The 22936-nt window shown below is 37.2% G+C and overlaps 1 protein-coding gene and 1 long non-coding RNA gene across 13 annotated transcripts in view; one reads left to right on the top strand and one right to left on the bottom strand.

Annotated features, from left to right (window-relative positions):
- The window catches only part of LOC123875723 (transient receptor potential cation channel trpm), a 244813-nt gene that overhangs the window by 28182 nt on the left and 193695 nt on the right, over positions 1–22936 (bottom strand). For 10 of the 12 annotated variants that reach the window (XM_045921722.1, XM_045921719.1, XM_045921723.1 and 7 more), the window contains 9 exons: positions 22656–22914; positions 19353–19536; positions 16389–16578; positions 14232–14443; positions 11718–11870; positions 3317–3517; positions 2523–2680; positions 1620–1810; positions 170–315 (listed from right to left, as the gene is read on the bottom strand). In XM_045921722.1, the coding sequence (XP_045777678.1) occupies positions 170–315; positions 1620–1810; positions 2523–2680; positions 3317–3517; positions 11718–11870; positions 14232–14443; positions 16389–16578; positions 19353–19536; positions 22656–22914 (1694 nt within the window). The remainder of the gene's footprint in view (positions 1–169; positions 316–1619; positions 1811–2522; positions 2681–3316; positions 3518–11717; positions 11871–14231; positions 14444–16388; positions 16579–19352; positions 19537–22655; positions 22915–22936) is intronic. The other 2 variants (XM_045921721.1, XM_045921730.1) reach the window with 1 other exon arrangement.
- Positions 4452–9942, top strand: LOC123875780. Its single transcript, XR_006798214.1, has 2 exons — positions 4452–4497; positions 9873–9942. It is a non-coding gene; the product is annotated as an uncharacterized LOC123875780 (long non-coding RNA).

The raw sequence follows: 22936 nt of genomic DNA, 5'->3' as shown, positions 1-22936 counted from the left end.
AATGGTCAATGGCTATTGTAAATAGATAGAGATACCTACTCAGAACAACTTAATGTAGGTTACGTCATATTATTTTATTATTTTTAATGATCTGTAATTTTGTTAGCTCCAAAGAATAAAACAGAATTAGCATCAATTTTTTTAAACTTAATCCCTCCAAACCACTCACCTCTCTAATCAAGTACCAGCTAGCATCTCTGTCGGGATACAAGATAGCTTGCCTCGCGACTCCAAACGACATCAACACAACCAATAAGAGCACCACGAAGTATATCATATTCTTAACCATTTTACCCATCATTGTGACTAGAGGACCTGCCAACAAAATCATTGTCTCGATTAATATTCTGCCTTCTCCTCAATTTTTGGCACATTTTTAGGGTTCCGTACCTCAAAAGGAAAAACGGAACCCGTATAGGATCACTTTGTTGTCTGTCTGTCTGTCCGCCCATCCATCCGTGCGTCGTGTCTGTCAAGAAAAACTATAGAATTCGTCCGTCCGTCCGTCGTGTCTGTCAAAAAAACCTATAGGGTACTTCTCGTTGACCTAGAATCATGAAAGGACATTGTCATAATTCGCCTAAGAATCAACATTCATTTGACATATACAATAATTCTTAGCATAATTTAAAACCTTTATTCCAAATATTAGAATTTCACGGACACTTCAGAATATTTAATAAAAATAATTAAATAGATGTTTAATTGATTCCCATACGTTTCCGTTCACCGTTATCCAATCATCGCTTTCAGCGCTTGATCCCTATGGTAAAAGATAAGAGCTCAAGTCGGTTAAAGCGCTAAGTGCAACAGGAGAAAGGGCTGGTTGTGAGCGAGAAACAAATACGGCTTATGTTAACGTTCGAGTGAGATGGAACACAATCGTGTTTGTATTCTTTACTCTATGTTGTTCAGTTGATGCTCATTATGGGCTTTAATGACAGAAAACAATCAAATGTCATAGTCAATTGCTACTTTGAGTTTTGAATTTTTGTTTACCTTTGTTTACCTACCTACTTACCTCTTACGAATGAATATCCGAGTAGGTGCCAAATAAGTAAAATGAGTACCTATCTACCTACCTAAACCAAAGCTATTTTGACCAATGACTTCTATGTATACATAGAAGTCATTGATTTTGACAGCATTTAAAACGGAAACCTCAAAGACATAGGTATCCAATACATAGAAGTCATTGGGTATCCATAAATAAGTACCTACCTAATGAAACCCGAAACCGAAACGGGACTAGCGAGGTAAAATATAACCTCAAAATCGAAAATATTTCTGATAATAACTAAATTCTCAGAAGTGTCCGTTGTTTCAATCTACTTTCGGGGATTTAAAGAGGTTTTTTTGAACCCGTTAATCAATATTTTATGACTGTTGGTTTTTAGGCGAAACTTGTATGGAGGCAGAACAATGTCCTTTGGCAGGTAGGTAGGTCTTATAGCACAAGTAAAGGAATAAATCCGAAAACCGAGAATTTGTCGTTACACCATTAAAAAAAAAATGTGTTTTAATTTTCAAAGTAAGATATACCAAGTGGGGTATCATTTGGGTTGGGGATTAATATATGAATTTGAAACTACGAAACGAATTTACCATGCTAGACTTACCTAAGTACTTATTAACCCCCAAAATATTGAGGATCCTTAAATACCAATAGATGATATCGACGCAGTAGATCACTCGCCCCACATCCATGGAGGCGGCGCGCAGGCGCAGCGTCAGCCCCACCAGGAAGAAGATGATGAACCCCGCGTCGTACGTGTTCCACATGTTCCATGCCCACACGCTGAACTTATGTCTGCGGAACCACATCTTGTCTATAGTTTTAATTTTTTTTTTAATTTATAGCACTATAGATTATCGTTTGCCTGCACTCAGACCTAGTGGCAAGTGGAAAAACCCTAAAATGGAATGAGCTTGCCTAGAAGATGCTTATGCACTCTTGAAGGTATCCATATTAAAATTGGATGAGAAAACTGATGCTGGAAGAGCATCCCATATCCTAGCAGTTCAAATTAAAAATGAGGAGGCAAATCGTTTCGTATAATATAAAGAAAATCATAGACGGTAAAAGCAGCACTAACACATGCTGAGCCAATTTCAAAAAGCCTCAATAGCTCAACGGTTATAGGAGTGGACTGAATTCCGAAAGGTCGGCGGTTCAAACCCCAGCCGTTGCACTATATTGTCGTACCCACGTAGTTGGAGGGGAAAGGAGAATGTTAGTCATGATTAAAAATGGCTAATATTCGTTAATTAAAAATAAAATTTTTTTTTTTGGAAAATCTAGATAATAAGGCCGTTTACTTTCGGGTCTAGGAGATTGAATTTTGAAATCAGTCTCAATAAAATCATAGAAATTTAGAACCACTTCAATTCCCTACGTATGACGGGTTCGAAGGCAAAATAGCAATCACCCCGCACTTTGGTCTTTCAAATAGGCAGACTTTGGTGAAATACGGAACAAGCTAGGTCGAGGGTGTAGACAATATTATGCTGTGGATACTTACCTAATAGCAACAGGCTCGGACGTAATAATTTCCCTAATTTTCTCACACAAAAACGTGAGTATATAACATATGGAGTATATCTCCGGCCAAGATGGAGTCAGGTCCATCTTGACTAATACTGTATAAGTAAACATCAGTAGGAACAATATGTAGGCGATCTGCAAGAAAAAGTAAAATAAGTGGCAATTCGGTCGGTGCAAAAAGCGTTTGTATATCATCACTAGCGACCCGCCCCGGCTTCGCACCGGTGGACACTACCACGAAAAATCCTATCTATTTTCCGGGATAAAATATAGCCTATACGGATTCGGAAGAATCCCTCTAAGTAATGGTAAAAGAAATTTTGAAATCGGTCCAGTAGTTTTTGAGCCTATTCAATACAAAGATACAAAAATACAAAAATACAAAAATACAAAGGTTTCCTTTTTATAATATTATAAAGTATAGAAGTATAGATAACATTGTTACGTCACCACATTGCAATCGGTCAGATTTATGAATGAAAGGGAGAGCATTAGTCAAGTCTTTGGTCAGCTTTTACTTGAGAAAAATGCTTAATGATCATTGGTTAGATTTACTATAATCTACGTCAATTTTTGAAAAGCACGGCGTTAGAAAGAATCACCAAAAAGTATTTTTTTAGTGTATCTAGGTAACTATATGGAAATTAAAAAGAAGTGATTTTTAATAGCCACACAACTACCACGTTAAGACCAAAATCGGAAATCTACAAGTAGAATTAACTACTCAAACTACGAAACATAGATATACATACAACTAGAAAGACCACTCACCGAGTCAGCCCAAAACTTAGTAATGGGCGCCGTGAAGAACTCGTAAATCTTTTTCCTCAGCCTCAGAGGTCGCATCCTCTTGTCCTCCGGCGCGTGGTACTCCGGGAGGTCCCGGTACGTCGGGTCCCACCCAATTTTACCAACTTTTCCGTTCTGATCGACCCTGGTTTCGCATTCGGCTCCTGAGCCAATCAACGCCTGCTTGAGTATAGAGAAAATCGTATAAAGGTTACCACGACATGTCCAAGACTCAGACTAAAGGGAAAAGGTAGACGTTGTTAATAGCTCCAGAATATGAAGCCTTCCCGATAAAACCAATATCAATAAAAAAGGGATTATTATGCATAGGCTTGGTTAGCTCTAATCACCCCAAGCTGATATTTCGATATTTATTACTTTTGAAGCCTCCAAGCAACTAGAGTTTTTACAAGAGAAGATAGAGATGAATAAATTTGTACTTCTATGTTATAAAGTTTAATAAAATCAATTTTTTTTTAATCGATCGATAGTTTTTAGAAAGCCATAAACAAATATATATTCATACTTAAATAGAAGAGATGTTTCTGTCTCGGTTGTAGTAAGTTTACACACACAAACACTTGAATGTTCTCTACATGGGTACCTATTATAAAAACTGGCTTCATAAACGCTCGCGAGGGCTCCGTCTACCTTTTTCGTTCCGTCTGTGGTTCAAGAGAGAAGTAGAGCACAATAGGGCCATTAGTTAGAATGTAGCATTTAGAAACAACAGGGAAGTTGAAGCTAAGCAACACCTGCTTTAACTATAAACATAGCATAGATAACATAACATAGAAACAAAAGTCACACAAAATCTTTGATATAGGTACGAAAATACAGATATTATACAGGCTGAAATTAGAATGCAAGCGAAAATTTCGCGCTATTATAATACTACTCGTACCTAAACACATTACTAACCAATAACCGTTCGCCTTATACTTGTAGATTTAGTGATTTAGTATTTTTCAAATCCATAATGTATAGCGTGCAAAACTCGGGGTCAATGCCACGTTGTAGGAGTGCATTGACCCTGCAGCACCTAACTACGCATGGTTCGTTGACCTATAGCGTCAGTCAGACATTTTATATTCAATAGGTACATTGCGAACTTTTAAAAATACAGCTGCTTGGATTTTTAATTTTTTTCGCGTTTTTTTTTTGTGGTACCTATCTTATCAGTAGGTAATAGGATTATTCAATACCTACTGCAATCTATCTTCGTTTTCGCTAGCATTCCAATAACCTCTGTATTTCAAGATTGCGAGTAAGTTGAAGCATATTCTCTCAAAAATCTCAAAAACATGTTTTTTTTGTTTTTTTTTTTTGCGGGGGGACTGTCATAATTACTCATAACATAAGATAGTTGGTTCAACTTGCAAAAATTTTTTTAGAATTTTTTTTACCGACGCGGTGACTTTTATTTCTGTAGTCTCAGTACACGTAAAAGTTAAGCTAAAATATCACTGAAACGAAATACATTTTTTATAAGACAGTCACAAGTATAAAGTAGAAGCCGAAAAATACTAGAAAATATCAGTAATAAGTGATTAGTAGTGACTAAAAGAGAGTCATATAAAAAAAATTACGTTTAGAAAAAAAATAGTAAAAAAAGCTTAAGCGAGATTAAAAAACATGTAGGTATGTGTACCTAGGTACCCTATAATTTTGCCGATCAGAAGACAGATTAATTGCATAAAATAAATGTTTTTGATATTATAAATAAAGGGCATTACAATAATGCTTAGATAAACCTATGACTTTTATTTTTATTTCTTCGTTACTTCCACCATTTTGAATTTTTTCATGAACCGTGATATAACAAGCAAAACAAACGAACCCAACCCTATAATTTAAAAATAAACATGAAAAAATCGTACGAACCTACTATAATTTTCATTTAGATTTTTTATTGGGCATTATTATATGGATTTTTTATATGGCTGATTGTAACTTGCACGCATTATTAACAGGGCTCTCTTCGTCACTCGTTTCATACAATCGTAGTTCCAATTTCATTTGAATATTAAGCAACCAAAGTCCATGAAATTTTGCAGACATAGGTATTCTAGAAACTAATATCTGTGTCTGTGGTGTTTTAGATTTTTCTAAAAATATGTAGTTTTAAAATTACATAGACTCAAAGATTTGTATGTAAATTTTTAAGACCGCGTAACTTTGAAACCGAATATTTTAACAGAAATCTGGAAAACCACAGACATGGATATTAGTTTCTAGAATATGTCTGCAAAATTTCATGGACTTTGGTTGCTTAATATTCAAATGAAATTGGAACTACGTTTGTATGAAGCGAGTGACGGAGAGACCCCTCTTGATTATATTATGTAACGTCGTGCCATGTATCTTCCTATAATCACGCAATAAGGCCCAGTTTCCACCTAATCGGAGCGGAAAAGAGATGTGTTCAGTCGACCAATCAGATTTTTAAAAAGTGATACCTATTATGATATTTTTTTCAGGTCATTTATTAAGAATCTGATTGGTCGACAGAACATAATACCTCCTCTCCGCTCCGCTTTGGTGGAAAACGGACCTAATTTTTATCCGTACAGTAAACGAACAGAAGAACTAATGAATATAAATATTAAATAACTAAAATTACTATCCTTTTCTGCTTAGCTTTTAACTTTTTCGGGTAAAATCAGGACGTATTTGCTTTCCAGTCAATTCAGGTCCTTTGTGAGTGAAACGTTCTCCTTAGATTACATTTATTACACATTTGTTTAGGCAAGCTCCATTTAAAAAAGCGCCGATTCAGTCCTATTTATCGCTCAATTTGCTGAACAACGCCGCTTTGAACAATGGCCCTGACGTTATAAAAAATAAGAATATTCTTCCACCGACATTGAAGTACAGTTCGTTCAGTTTATACAAACCATCCTTTCAGATTCATACAAACACGCCTAAATTGATTTTTCACGTGTTACCATATACACTGACACAATCTCACACGGTATGTCTTTGTGCCATTGGGCGCCAAATATCGCGTTAATGAGCTAAAATATAAATATAGTGGAGTAAAGAAACACATAAATAACCCTGAAAACATTACGTTTCTTTTTTTTTTTGGAAAGTCGTGTTAAGAAAACAAACTGTTCACAGCCGCAATAACTTCAAAAAAAGAAAAAAGGCGGGAAGTTGCAATTTAAAAGTGCAAAGTTCAAAGCACCGCGCACTGACATGACAGAGTGAACTACACTGTGCTTTGTCTCGCAAAGTAACAATGCATACGACAAAACGAATGTGTCTAAACTCTGTAGCTTGTAGATACCTGAGTGGTCTTAGTCTGTGCTCCTGGAGGTATAATCTTCTTAATTATAGTACATCGTTTCACCACACCCACCTAGCATGTAACATAAATTATTATTTAAATTGTAAATAATATGATCAGCCTTTTTTAACCCCCGACCCAAAAAGAGGGGTGTTATAAGTTTGACGTGTGTATCTGTGTATCTGTCTGTGGCTTCGTAGCTCCTAAACTAATGAACCGATTTGAATTTAGTTTTTTTTTGTTTGAAAGGTGGCTTGATCGAGAGTGTCTTAGCTATAATTCAAGAAAATCGGTTCAGCCGTTCTTTGAGGAGAGATTTCTACCCACTAAAACCCTCTCGGGAGCCATCCTTCAGCGCATATTAAGAGGCTTCGGGAAGTAAGAACGAAGCCTGATGGGGCATAGCCCCCTTTATAATTCTTTGTCTAGAGTAAATAGGCATATTCTAGGCAGGCGCGCTCCACTCTATTTTTTTTTTAATTTAGTGTGATTGCAGTCAAGCATATTATGCCGATATTGCTAAAAATCCGTGGGAATGTATAGATCGTAAAAGATGTCTGGGCTCGGGCTGATAAATTTTCACGTTTTTATTTCACGTAACATCATCAACTCAACCTATCGCCGGCCCACTACTAAGAACTGATCTACTTTCAAAATGAGAAAGGTTTTGGCTATGGTCCATCATGCCTGGACAAGTGCGGCGGCTTAACACACTTTTGTGAACCTCACCGGTGTCCTAACAATGTTTTCCTTACTTTTTTACATATTTTAACGTCGAGTCACGCGTTACCACCAGTGACGGATTAACCCTTAATCAAATTAAGCAATTGTCGCACCTACTCCACTTCTAGAGTACGTTACATCTCATCATCTTATTTTACAAAAAACTAATGTTTTTTAGGCGGTAAAGGTTTACAGACCGATTCTAGTTGACATACGGATAGGGGGGCCCACAGGCATGGATTGCTTAGGGCATTGAGTAGTCTTAATCCGTCACTGGTTACCACAATAGTAAATAATGATCTAGAGTCCAGATTCTAGAATAGTATAAGTCTAGATTCTAGACTGTAGCATTCATAGCCTTAATACTGCTTTATCGCATTTGGCATAGAAATTCACCATGATAAGATCAAAAGTTCTCTTGCGAGTACTAAAGCTTAAGGCATGGTCTATATACCCTTTTAAAGCGTAAAGTTCTTAAGCTCGTTATTGTAGATGGTTTTAGCGGCACACCTGAGTGTTTTTATACTGCTCGAGTGGGGCAATCTTCTTAATAGAATATGTTTGAGGTTTCGCGATCCAAGTGAGAAATCTTAAGGCATTTTTGACGTCACAACGTCTTATAATTCGATAGAGCCGGCTGCACGCACGAAAAAACATGACCCATGCGGCGTTACCTCGCTCTGAGGCGTTCCATGTAAGGCTTGAAGTGCAAGCGAGAGCGCGGAACCGCTCGTTCCACGCTCCAAAGAAGCACATTCGGCCTTTGTTGTCACGTTCAACTATTGTCAGTAAACCGACTTTACAGACAACCAATTTTTTAACAATTCTTACTATACTTTTACTATTCGGTTTTACTTAAAAATAGCTTAATTAATTTCGCTACACGCAAATCACCAAAATGCGTTCTACTAGGTTTACCCTAAGTACTCAATAACACGATTGTGATACGATTCTAATTAATCCATACTAATATTATAAATACGAAAGTGTGTCTGTCTGTCTGTCTGTTTAACCGATTCTGACGAAATTCGGTACAGGGTTAGCTTATACTCCGGACACGGACAAAGGCTACTTTTTATCCTGGAAAATCAAACAGTTCCCGCGGGATTCCTAAAGACCCATCCGCTTAACCGATTTGCATGAAAGGTACCGAGGTAGCTTGCGTTCCTGTAATTGACATGGGAATTATTTTTTCCGGAAAATCAAACAGTTCCCACGGGATCTTTAAAATCCTAAATCCACGCGGACGAAGTCGCGGGCAACCTCTAGTTCGAAATAATGAAGTATAAACAATAAGTTAAAGTACAGTTTTATGTACACAAAGCCTTGATACGTGTATATGAATCTCTCACTGGCGCATTCACAAGAAACAACAAGCTTAATCCTCTTTAATCTGCCAAAACAGACAGCGTGCAACATGCGATATGCACCAGCTGCCTTCCCAATACTAAAAAGCAGGAAAAACAAGTAATCTTCGACGGCGGACGCGATTATAATGCTGCACGTTGTACCATAGGTATGTATGTTTTAGCGGCTTATATGGAACTAGAGGATGCCCGCGGCTTCGCCCGCGTGGATTTTGTTTTTTTTTAATCCTGTAGGAACTCTTCGATTTTCCGGGATAAAAAGTAGCCTATATCCTTCCCCGGGATGTACCCCAAGTTTGTACCAAGTTTCATCAAAATCGGTTGAGTGGTTAGGCCGTGAAAACGTAGCACACAGACAGACAGACAGACAGACACACTTTCGCATTTATAATATTAGTATGGAAGTATGGATAAATAGATTTCCGCAAAGTACCTAACTCCTGCTTCTATCCATTTAACTATTGCAGATTGCCCCACGTTGCTTTCTTCTAAATCAAAAGTATGCAAGCTCATCGAAATAGGTCCATCCGTTTTAGAACCATGATAATCTAATCTGCGTCTGAGGTCCATCACCTTAAGAAAACCTATTTTTATACAGTCTGGCTAAACCTTGTTTCGACTAGAGAGAGAGTGAGAATTTTAATAGAATTTGCCACATAATCAGCCTTGTTTGGAGATGGGCATAGGCTAGACTTTTTTTTTGCGGAAAATACAGGCTATAAACGATAGAACGCTAGCAAAAACTTAACGTTTAGGTACTATTATTACACAATCGAATGTCAATAACCATTTGCCTTATCTTGTCCTTTAAATGATTTTTCAAACCCGCATTGTATAGCGTGCAAAACTCGGGTCGATGCCCCACCTATGACGACGTGGCATTGATTTCGAGTGACCTATTCGGCGATCTGTGTTTCCTGCCAATTACAATCCGGGTATCTTTAAAACAAGAGTGAATAGGCACCTTCTAGGTAAACGCGTCCCATCTTAGACCACATCATCACTTTCCATCAGGTTGATTGTGGTCAAGTGCTTACTTAGTGAATAAAAAAGAAAAGAGTGACCTATTTACGGAGCATTCGTTGACTTCTAGCGTCAATCAAATGTTTTATTTGAAATTTAAAAAAAACGGGATTGAAAAAAGCTAGTTTTTAAGGTATCTTATCAGTAATCATCAGTACTATCAAATATCTTCGTTGCTGCTAGCGTTTTGGTTTCACCCTGTATTTTTAGTTCCATGGGATCATTTACTAACACGGGAAACAACTAGATACAGAACAAAATACCTAAACGAGAGGAATTTAATAATCTGAAACATAAACTACCGGGTTTATCCGCATATTTAGAATAACTACAAAGCAGAGTACACAGTAAGTCCTAGAAATGTGAGTATTGCAGATAAGTACAAAAAGCGGGAATATTTTATTTCTGACTAGGGTTACCAGATGTAAAATTGGAAAGTCCTGACTAAAAGACTGTCCCTATTACACTAAATTGATTGCTGCAATTACAATAATTGTTGTGATTGGCTGAATTTATAGTATTTTTGTTGCAACTATACATTTAGCCAATAGTGAGTAAGTGTCGCACACATAGGTGATTCCGATCGTCACACTATAGCTGTCAAACTACAGCGGTACGCTTCTGACATTTAGTGAAAAGTCCCTGAAATTATGCTAAGAACGCGCGCCTATATACTCCGTATAAGTGTTTCCTGCTGCTTTTTCAGTTTTAACTATGGTAACATAGAAGATTTGTCTCTATAATTATAAGATTCAGTTTTTGATTGAATACCATAGATCATGTATGTCACTTTGTACAAAGATACGTTGACTACGTATCTTTGTACAAAGTGACATAGTAGTCACGTACAAGATCTGACTAAAAGTGTTTCTTTGACTTAATTTTGTTAACAATAGAATATTGTATTGAGAAATTATACGTACCTAATCAGATAATATAAACCGCTTAAATTACAAATATATGAATACGCCCTATCGTGGTTGAGCTGATATTTTCACGGATACTTTTTGATGTCCATAAGCTCATCCTTTAACTGTTATTCATTAAAGTTTTACTAAAAAATTGATACTTTCAAAATCCAGCGTGAATTCAGCCATGTGCCAGTGAAAGTCCTGACATGTCCTGACAAATCCTGTCGGCTGCTTACCCTATTCCTGCCCCAGTTTTCTCCTATGCGGATATCTAAGCAGAGCACGTCAGAATGCAGGAGCCTTTGGCGCACTTTGATTACCCACTAGTTGCCATATTTCTAACGGAGTGTTTTTACATATTCAACGCGAACTTTTAACCAATTTGCGTCTAGGCCAGTTTAAAAATTTCACCTATGTGAAGATCGCTCCTAGTGAAATCTCACTCACACCCACTTTTCAACTGACAAAATCTCTGTCCGCAATTTTCACGCTCCTATTTCGATCGATTTGAGTGCAGTTTTTTACAATAGGTTAGTTTTGGAAAACGATATTTGATATCTACCTAGTTTTTTCATACATCTGTACTGCAGCACTATCAAAAACTTTTTCAATAAAATTACTCAATTAATTATGGTGGTGTTTGTATTAAAAGATTAATGTACCTAGATAACTAATTAATTTGTTTTGTTTCTGTAAATTTTAATGTTAGTGGAGATTTTAAGGAGATCCAAGCAGTTTCCAACAGTTATTTTTTTGTTATTTACGAACTTGTCTATTCAAACTGTTTTCAAGAACTTCAGATTTACGATGGCAATATAATTTTAATAAACTCTAACATTCATTATATTTCTTGAATGCATGAAATACCTTAATCAAATTACAAGTACTTACACGTGTCTAAATTAAAAAAATCATAAATAAGAAGTCCTCGAAAATCCAACGGATATAGGATCCGTTTTTTTCGGGCAACAATCAAAAAACATACTCGGTCTTCTATTACGCCTAAGTAGTTCCATAGAATGAATGTATTTGAAGCGGATGGTAAGCAACTAAACACAAAACGTTACCTCGGCATCGTTCGGATCCTTCGTACTGCGGTCGTCCTCCAGCGACTCGTTCTCGAAATGCTCCTCCTCAGTCTGTGGCATCAGCTGCAACTCTTCCTTCGACTTGAATTCCAGTTGCAGAATGTACAGCGGACACAGCAGGCTCAGAATTACCTTTGAGTACACGACAAAGCCGATGTTGCAAAGGAAGACTGCTCGGTGGATGCTAACTATCACTTTGACTTAAGCATCAGCATGCCACAATAAGGTACGAGTATCAACTATTTTGAAAAAATCTCTCGACGCCGATTATGCTTAATGCAAACCAATTTGTAACAATTTTTTAGCTGAGTCAACATAGTGCCTTCAATCTTTAAAACAAGCTCTTGATGCGTATAAAAGCGACGCATAGGTAATACACGCTACGCAATGTACGCTAAACTTAAAGTGAAGAAATAACCCCGCATACTATTATATAATAATTAAAATAAATAAAAATAAAAAAATTTTTTTATTCTTTTGTTTGTAAAAAATGGAAATATAGGCTTAATTTTTTTTTCTTTTTAATCGTAAAATCATAAAATAAATTAATCTTTTTTTCTTTTTTGTCAGCCCTAGCACAGACTACGGTCTATTTGGGCTGCAAAATTCCAAACACCAGTCTGTTTTTTATCTAGTGCTTTGGTCTATAAAAAATGGTGAAAAATGTTTCTCTTTAAATTAAGTCTATTGCTAAATAAATAAATAAATAATATTGATACCTAGTTCATAATTGCATTAACTACACAATTGATTTACAGGAGAGCTGTTTAAAGTTCAGTGCCAGTTATATCTAAACTTTAGACAGCTCTCCTGTAAAATTGTACAAAAAGTTAGCGTTGAGAAATCGATATTTCATTATTTATTATTCGACGTGATCGTTCATACGTTGCGTGTTGCGTGTATACGCTATGTTCATACGCACTAAGGAACCTTTTAAGGCCTAGACAGACACAACGCGGGACAGCAACGCATCAAACGCATGTCTACGCTAGGCGAACCGAACAATAGCGGAGCTGTTCTGTTCGCATTTTCAATTGCGAACGTACGATACGATACGCCACGAGCATAAATCGTGCATATATCTCCTTATTTGTTCTGATATACTTAATCGTTATTTTTTGAGTCCCATATTTAATATCTTATGTTTTGAAATATAGCAATATGTCAAAGTCAAAGTCAAATATTTTACTTAAGGTAAGTAGACATCGTTTAGTGTAACAATCTGGTATGCTGCTGCCATAGCGATTTGTTTGTCCAGGTCTTTAGGCCAATATGAAAACTCATCCTTTACCAACACGAACAACTTTCTTATTTAGAGACATAACATGGGCGAATTATTGATGAGAAACTTCTTTAGGCGAGTTGGGGGAATTTGGGATAAGTAGATAAAAAGAATTTCAACGTCGCATCACCGACATGTTAATTTTAAAATGTTCGGCCTGCCGATATGTGTAAAAATTAACTAATGTAATGGTTTTAGTTTGCTAATCATGGAATTTGAATTTTTGATACTACAAATTAACTTTGAAAATCAGAACATTCACGGTCATTTCATAGTTTTAAGTTCTCCCTTCTTTCAGCGATCCCCACCGTCTGCCAATTTTTTTTTCTTACGTGATAAAATTTTATCGATCGATGGATTTAGTTTGGAGTTGTTCCCACATTAGTTCTAGTTACCCAATAAATAATACGTAACTACCGGATTAATGAAGTGTTCAAGCGTAAGCACTTTAGACTCAAACTTTCAACGTTAAATCAGTGGATCGGTAATTCCCCGGATATAACGCCTCGCCTGGAAGAAAGGTCTTCCCTTTGCTATCTCAAACTATATACCAAATTCAACTTCATTCATATTATTGGTTTAGAATTTTGATTATCATGCTTAAATTGTAATAGAAGTGTATATTTTACTATCAACAATTTTGGAGTTAAATCATGAGTTCGTTATAAACAGTTTAAAAGAAAAAAAAAGCTAGAATAAGTTACTGCAAATGTCTAACAGTTGTATTGAAAGACCGGTATCAATCACACTACAATCGCAATTGTTGTGATTGGCTGAATTTAGGGTATTCCTGTTGCAACAATGCATTGTAGCCAATAGCGAACAAGCGACGGCAAATCAGAGATGATTACGATCGTCACACTGTAGCTGTCATTTTACTGTAATTGAGCCCCTGAATTTATTTTATCAGCTCTTACGTTCCCGATGTTATGTCTCTAAATAAACCAAAATGAGTGTAATAATCCTATCTCTAGATATATATCTAGATACTAGATAGATAATCTTTTAAATCTAGACTTTTTGGGATAATCGGCGTCGATTGCATGCTAATTAAAGCGACTCATTGACACACAGACATCTATCTCGTAATCGTTTGTTACGATGGAGCGTTGTTATTCTCTAAACACTACTAAGTACGTGCCAATACAAGTCTGTGCGTTAATAAGATGAAAGAAAAGATTTAAGGAGGGTTTTTTTTTGTTGTTTTTCACCTTTAAGTTGGTGTTCTTTCGAGTTCTTAAGCCGCCCATCCATAGATCGGCGAGGATGATTTGTGAGCAGGGGTGGGCGAGTAGGGCTCTGTGGTTGGCTGCTACGGCTAGGCTCAGGCAAGTTTGTCCGGACCAGTTTTGGAGTTCACAAGTCAGCAGCTGTTGCGCTTGATCGTCATCTTGTCGGTAACAGTAGTCTAGCAATTCAAGTGCTGTAACAAAAGAAAAAATAGCTGGTTACCAAATTTTTTTGTCTATCTTATCCAATCTGAAATGCATAATTGTTCGGAATATTTATTTAAGAGTTCCCTTAAATTCCCTTTAGTATTCGCACGCAAGTTCTACGTAATCATTAGCCTTATAAGGTGAATAGTAAATCTATATCAATACATATAATAAAATTGTAGAAAAGGGGTGTCTGTACAATGGAAATATATAAAAAAAAAGTATCAGGGGTTGTTATTATATCGATGCCGAACCCGAAATTGTAATTAAATTTTTTTTTGTCTGTTTGTCTGTGTGTTTGTGCACGCTAATATCAGAAACGGCTTATTCGATTTAGATACGGTTTTCACTAATATATTGTAGTAACCTTCACTTAACATTTAAAGAATTAGCTACCCAAACGACGGTATATGTAATTCAAAATATGCTGCCCGAAAAGTCACTATTCCACGCGAATGAAGTCGCGGGCACAGCTAGTACAGAAATATAACCAAAATTCACACCTCTTCGAACCTATCCCGCTTCCATTTTTTAGTTCTCGCTAAGTGTTATTACCACACCTTCGATACATCATACCTACAGGAAACATATTGCCAACGTCTATCGGATTTTCTAACCATGTGCCCTGCCCATTGCCACTTTAGTTTTACAACCTGTTGAGCTAAGTCGGTTTTTCTACGGATCTCCTCATTTCTGAACGGAAAAAGGGCAACGCTTTATAGGTGCATTCGCTGGGGAATCTGAGTGTCTTTTCTAAGTATCTGTGTATCTGTCTGAAGCATCGTAGCTCCTAAACGAATGAACCGATTTTAATTTAGGTTTTTTTTGTTTGAAAGGTGGCTTGATCGAGAGTGTTCTTAGCTATAATAATAATCGAAGAAACTCGGTTCAGCCATTCGAAAATCAGCTCTTTTCTAGTTTTCTTATAGAGGTTTTTGTCGGGGGTTTTTCAAATTTTAATAACCCTTAATAAATACTACTTATTATTATGTAACAGGAATATTCATAAAAATAACGAGGGGTTTTATGGCGTCATAAAATTATTTCCTCGCATCGATCTGGATAACAACGTAATAAGATCGCCATTTTACCCGTCCAGCTTATGTTTTGATCCCAGCGGGAATCGGGGATCATTGGGAAATTGATTCAATATTTGTTATTTTCATCAAAATGTAATCGCTTTTGCACAAATCATTATTCAGAACATTTTTTTAACCCCCGACCCTAAAAGAGGAGTGTTATAAGTTTGACGTGTGTATCTGTATATCTGTGTGTTTGTGTATTGTCTGTGGTATCGTAGCTCCTAAACGAATGAACCGATTTTAATTTAGTTTTATTTGTTTGAAAGGTGGCTTGATCCAGAGAGTTCTTTGCTATAATCTAAGAAAATCGGTTCAGCCGTTTGAAAGTTATTTACTTTTTAGAGAGTTTTGTGTCGGGAGTTTTTAAATTTTGAATTTATAATTATTGAATCAAAAATCGAATTTTGGCCCTAGCATGTTTCTCTTAATATATGAAAAGAAAAGGTGACTGACTGACTGACAGATCTATCAACGCACTGCCCAAACTACTGGATGGATTGGGCTGAAATTTGGCTTGCAGATAGCTATTGTGTTCGATTTCCGGCAGGGGTTTGGAATTTTATGATTTCTAAACTGGTCTGGTCTGGTCTGGTGTAGTCGGAGGCTTCGGCCGTGGCCAGTGACCACCGTACTGGCAAAGCCATGCCGCCAAGCGATTTAGCGTGTAGAAACCAAAGGAGTATGGGTTTAATGAAAACTCCAGACCTCTTTCAATTACCGCTTCCATCTTAGACTGCATAATTTACCACCAGGTGAGATCGCAGTCAAGGGCTAACTTGTATCTGAAAAAAAATCTCTATGGATATTGGCCGCTGTGGCTGGGATTCGGTTGGGAGGTCATTCTTGTTACCTTTGGTCTCGAACTCCTTGCCATAATGCCTCAGTTCCTCATACACCTCAGTCTCCATATCGTCCTCAGCAGCTTCATGTGCCATTGCTTTATACAGCTTACATGCTACCAAGGACTTTGCGAGAGCCTCCTCGCCGTGGGTCCACATCAGTAACGCCATCTGATGCCTTTTTGTTAGCACTGCCCACATCTGCATAGAAAAATACCGTTAGAAAAGGTTACAAATAATACCACATTTAATTGATCTGAGTGAATATCACTACCCTAAAATGTAAAAAATGTACTGTAAATGGGAAATTGTGTAAAGGAGTAATGGATCCACGTGATTTTTTGCAAGGATATATTTAACTAGCTGACGCCCGCGACTTCGTCCGCGTGGATTTAGGTTTTTGAAATCCCATGGGAACTCTTTGGTTTTCCGGGATAAAAAGTAGCCTATGTGCTAATCCAGGATATTATCTATCTCCATTCCGAATTTCAGCCAAATCCGTCCAGTACTTTTTGCGTGAAGCAGTAACAAACATACACACACACACACACACACACACATACAAACTTTCGCCTTTATAATATTAGTGTGAAGAGGTGAAGAGTGACATAGACTACTTGTTATCCCGGAAAATTAAAGAGTAGGTAATTCCCACGTAGTTTTTAAAAATCTAAATCAATGCGGTTGAATTTGCGGGCCTTATTTATCAGCTATCATGATCAGCATATTAATAAATGATTTAAATAATAAACTAATTTTTATAGAATTATTTCAAATGTATGTAATGTGTTTCAAGCGATAGGTCGCTAGTATGATTTTACAAAAGTTTTCTTTACAAAATACAAGTCATTTCAGCAAATTAGACTTGATTTAGGTTTTTCAATAGTCTAGCCTAGTTTTGATCTAATAAACCATGCTTTTGATGGAATTCTTTATAAAAAAACTAAACACTATTTTTGATTATTATATTTAAATGCTTTTAGGGAGTACTATGGTGATTAATGCGGTATTTATTCATCCCTGAAATTTTGCTAATGTAATCCATACCACTCATAATAGGTATACTAAATCCGAAAGTTTGTCTGTTTGTTTGTGCTTCTTTACTTAAATCGATCGACTAGCATAGAGCTGTAATAATCTTGTTCAATACATTGGTTTTCGGTTGAGTGTGAAAGCAACTTTCGGCCGTGAAAAGTAACAGATAGTCAGACACTTTTATATTTAATAATAAGTACTTAGGTACGTAGTATTGATAATATAATTTAGTCTGTAATAATGTCTGTTTGTTTAATTGCTTAATACGTGTTCACCTTTAAACCTATCTTGACGACATGTGGCAAAAAGCTTCCTGAAAAACAAACGGAACGGAGTTTTTGAAAAACCTTAACAGGGCTCTCTCCGTCACTCGCTTCATACAATCGTAGTTCCAATTTCATTTGAATATTAAGCAACCAAAGTCCATGAAATTTTGCAGACATATTCTAGAAACTAATATCTGTGTCTGTGGTGTTTTAGATTTTTCTAAAAATATGTAGTTTTAAAATTACAGGGGCTCAAAGATTTGTTTGTGAATTTTTAAGACGGCGTAACTTTGAAACCGAATATTTGAACAGAAATCTGGAAAACCACAAACATAGATATTAGTTTCTAGAATATGTCTGCAAAATTTCATGGACTTTGGTTGCTTAATATTCAAATGAAATTGGAACTACGTTTGTATGAAGCGAGTGACGAAGAGACCCCTCTTAAACGAGGTCGAAACCGGGGGCAAAAGATTATAATAAATAAATACTACAATGGATTGCGGAAATAGGTATCGTGTTGCGTGTCGGGCAAATTGGGCACAACACGCAAAAGCACATTACTTTCAAGTTTTAATACGCTTTAGAATTTGCCATTATGAAACCCCAGTGAAAGTAATTTTCAGTAAATTGTATGGCGACCTTCGGCGAGCTTTTATTCTAGGTTATATTTTGATATTGAAGGTTAAGTAAGAATGATGATCTTTTATTGCTACAATGAAATTTTTGCAATAAAATCTTGTAAAATGACCGAAAATAAATTCCATAAAACATCCTCTCTGGTTTTTTTTCCTAGCACCAATTAGAGAGTTATACTATTATGTAGTTTGCTCGAGAATTTCTTTAGAGACCTCTAAAAATTCTGGACATTTTGTTCGAAGCAACGAATTTTGCTTTTGAACTGACATAGCTGTAGATTTTTTTTACAAATAAACCCAATACACTACAATTTTAAAATTTTAATTAAAAATAAATAAAATTTTAAAACCCTATGGTTCAAAAAAGAGGCTGGCGTGAGACTCAGTTAAAGAGCATCCTAATTCGAATCGTATGGTACCACATAAAATTATGGAGGCAGAGAAAGGAACTTTAGTGTAGTTCTCAATTAGTGTGCTATTAAGTTTTTATTAATTCCATGAGGTTATATAGTTAGGTCTTGACTACGATCTTACCAGTTACCTGGTAAGTGATAACTGATGATGCAGTCTAAAGTAGAAGCGGGCTAACTTCTTCCAAGTTGGTATGATACCTTATCGATTGAAGGTTTCTATACGGCATCATACCGCAACGTAATCGCTTGGAAGCACGTCTAAATATAAGGTGGTTACTAGCCACTTTCCTATCTAACTTTGATGACGTATTTTATCCTCAAAATAAGGTTTCTCTCTCTCTCGTCTGGCTTTACTCGGATTAGCCAATGTCAAGTTTGTAGTTATTTACATGTTAGGGAAACTATATTTAAGTATGGACCTCGTCTGTGCCGGCGCTCGCCGACACATGCGCGGCGCCCCTTTAGAGCGCCTCCCAGTCAGTACTACCACCAAAAAATACGAACTAACACAAAAACCGGCCACTTTTAACACAAAAAAAAAATACCCCAACACACAACAAGGCATAGCACGCGCGCCAGCAAACGCCAACACAGACAAAGTCCCAAAACCAGGTTATGCTCACCAATAGTTCGTTGAAGGGATAGTCGAAAAGCGCCATTTCGGTGGTGACAGGCATGAAGCCGGTGATGAGTGAGAGTCCACCAGCGTTGTGGCGGGTGAACGAAGCGCTGTTGCGGTGAACATTCACACTCTTGTTCATCACCTTCGCGTAGATTGGACGGAACTTGCGGCGAGTGTAGTAGCACCTACGATAAACACATACAGTGATGTACTAGGAACCAAAACTTAATCCATCCATACTTAATATTATAAATGCGAAAGTGTGTCTGTCTGTCTGTCTGCTACCTTTTCACGGCACAGCAGTTTAACCGATTCTGACGAAAGGTACAGGGTTAGCTTACATCCCGGGGACGGACATAGGCTACTTTTATCATCCTCTAGTTTGCTATAATCAGCTAAACAAAAAAAATCTGTACGGTGCAACATGCAGCATGCGACATGCACCGCCCGCCCTCCCACTGACAAACATGCAGGAAAAGCCAGGCAGGCAGGCCAGGCGGCGCATGTCGCATGCTGCATGTTGCACCATACAGATTTGTTTGGTTTAGCGGATTATAGCAAACTAGAGGATGCCCGCGACTTCGTCTGCGTGGATTTCGGTTTTTAAAGATCCAATGGGAACTATTTGATTTTCCGAAATATAAAAAGTAGCCTATGTCCATCCCCGGGATATAAGCTAACTCTGTACCCGTAAAAATCCGTTAAACTGTTGGGCCGTGAAAACGTAGCAGACAGAAAGACAGACAGATAGACAGACAGACAGATAGACAGACAGACAGATAGACACACTTTCGCATTTATAACATTAGTATGAAAGTACGGATTAAGCTTTTATATCATGGACTTCCGCAAAATAACGCCTGCTTCTATAGGTACTATAAACAGTGATGAGTAAAGAGTGTGTATGAAATCGGTGATGAGTTAGACATCACCAAAATTGCTTTAGCTGAAGAAAGTTTCACCTTTTCTTTTCATCGCCTTTGCGTTAATTGGATGGAACTAGACATAATCACGTTCATAATACATAGCGTAAAAAATTCGTGCTCGGTGGTGAGTAAGATAGAAGATATAAGACACACGAGAGAATGAGAGAACAGACGGCGGTCTGCAAACCAAATGTCGTAGTTTCAATTATTTACTTACTTAATTTCCGAGTCACATCGATGTTTCACACTAGTATATTATTATTTTTATTGTTGGGAATGAATAAATTATTACCTAAAATTCGTCTCTAAAATAATATGGCGCATTGTATGGTATCTTTTTACCATCAGCTTTTTACAGAGAGATCTTTTAATATTTAACTACCGCAAAAACATTGGATCCAAAATGTAATTCACGTGGAATGTTCCGAGTATAATTAAAACGCCAGTTACAAGCCACTCGGAAATTTAAAAGCGATGAAACTGAAACGATCGCTCGAATCTACGCGTTCAACAAATCTGCTGATATGAACTGGAAATATCGACAGATAGTTTTTCACTTGTTCCCTTTATATTTTTTTCATTTGTTTTATTGACACTTGTGCATGGAATTGAAATTATAGTACGCGACAGGTGTAGGTGGCAATCGCGGTATGAGGTGAGGGGTCGATCCCGCGCCGAGTTAGCGCGGGGGCTGTGCGGTTGAGCGGGGCGTCTCCACTCCGATTGCCATCTCGACCTGTCGCGAACTATACTTTCCATTAGTTTAGCATTAGCAGTTCACTTTGACAAGTCCATTTTCGATATTCAATCTAGGTATATCTGTTATCTGTAGATAAGTTACTTGTAAAAACACCATAGTACAGTTTTAGCAAAAGCAAGTGATATTTAAACTTAAAACGCACGTAGCTCCGAAAAGTTAAGTTAGAAGTGCTTGCCCGGGATGGAACCGTGACTTACCGAATAGGAGGCGTATGTTATAACCACTAGACTATCGCGCCTCTTTAAGAGGGGTCTCTCCGTCACTCGCTCCATACAAACGTAGTTCGTCTCTCATTGGAATACTATCCAAACGTACTCAATGGAATTTTGTAGAAACGTTCCGGGAACTAATATCTATGCCTGTGATTTTCCAGATTTCCGTTAAAATATTCGGTTTCAAAGTAACGCGGTCTTAAAAATTCACATACAAATCTTTGAGTCCCTGTAATTTTAAAACTACATATTTTTAGAAAAATCTAAAACACCACAGGTAGTGAAAATTCGTAAGTCTATGACAGACACAGATATTAGTTTCTAGAATATGTCTGCAAAATTTCATGGACTTTGGTTGCTTAATATTCAAATGAAATTGGGACTACGATTGTATGGAGTAAGTGACCGAGAGAGCCCTGTTAAAGCAAGCAATTTAAATTAGAACTACATCAATCTAACTGAGATCAAATCAAGTATATTACAATGCTCAAAGTTTCATTCAACACCCCAAAGCGTATTTTCGCGATATGAGCTCGTTCTATTGTATTTGTAAGTCACAAAGAGCGATCCATCACTAACCCGCGGGTCTCATGAAAATGCGATGTCGACGGAATAAATAAACCTATTTCTTATCTGTTTATACAGCGCGCAGTTACTGATTTTCTAGTGCCTTTTGAGCGATAAAGAGAAAATTTAAATATGAACTTTCAACAATACAAACCAATTGGAGAATTCTTGCAAAAGATCTTTTAAAACAAATACTAATGTAGTCAAAGATACTAAACTTGCAATTGTTTATACCATAAGCTCGAACTAAAAATCTAAAGATCTAAGATTTGAATTTGCAACTAAAGAAGCCAAAGACCTCATCAACATTTCTATTGAATTACAACATGGCAATTTATATGATAATATGATAATAATTTCGTAAAAAATCAAACTCAAACGAGAATGACACAGAGGATGAAATTAAGGCATTTCCAGAATGTAGTCTCAGCTGGTTACTCGTAGAATCCAACATATTGGTGCCCAGATTGTTGCAAGGTTCTGAGTGCAAAAAGAGGAATGCACTTAGTAGGTATTCGGTACTAAATAGCATCGGTAGAAAGAGATAATCGACAGCTTCGGTTTTGTAGAGCGTTGTCTCTGTCGTTAAGACTGACAAGTCAGTGGCAAACGACACGGAACGGGTACTATAAAGGCCGATTTACACCAAGCACGTACCCGTGACACGTACGGACGCGCGTAAACCCCTAACACGCCGGGTTAGGCATAAGTCCATGCTTTAGGCAAGCGGTGTGCCATTTTTCATACAGTTCCATACATTACGACGCAATGGTACGCGCTACGTCTACGCTTACGCAACGCATGTGAACGAGCTATAAATCATTTTTATCATTTCTTACCTGTAGGCACCTCCCATAAGTTTATTTATAACCAGGCCAATATCATGAAGCGTGTACACGTATCCTCTAGGCAGGTGCGGTCTTACGTCCCTTAGGATATACCTCAGGGTGTTACTGGGACCACTCTTGGTGTTGTAGAGCTCTTCTAGCCTCGGTATGGTGAGGAACTTTCTCATCGAGACACCATTTTCTAGAAGGAGTTTGACGAAGTCTATTCGGTCGTGTTCGAGGGCCTGCATCATCGCTTCGTCCAGAGCACCTGAAAGAGAAGACTGATTTAG

This window comes from Maniola jurtina, chromosome 20 (assembly GCF_905333055.1).
Source record: "Maniola jurtina chromosome 20, ilManJurt1.1, whole genome shotgun sequence".
NCBI classification, from domain to species: Eukaryota; Metazoa; Arthropoda; class Insecta; order Lepidoptera; family Nymphalidae; genus Maniola; species Maniola jurtina.
This window is presented reverse-complemented; position numbering and strand designations above follow the sequence as displayed.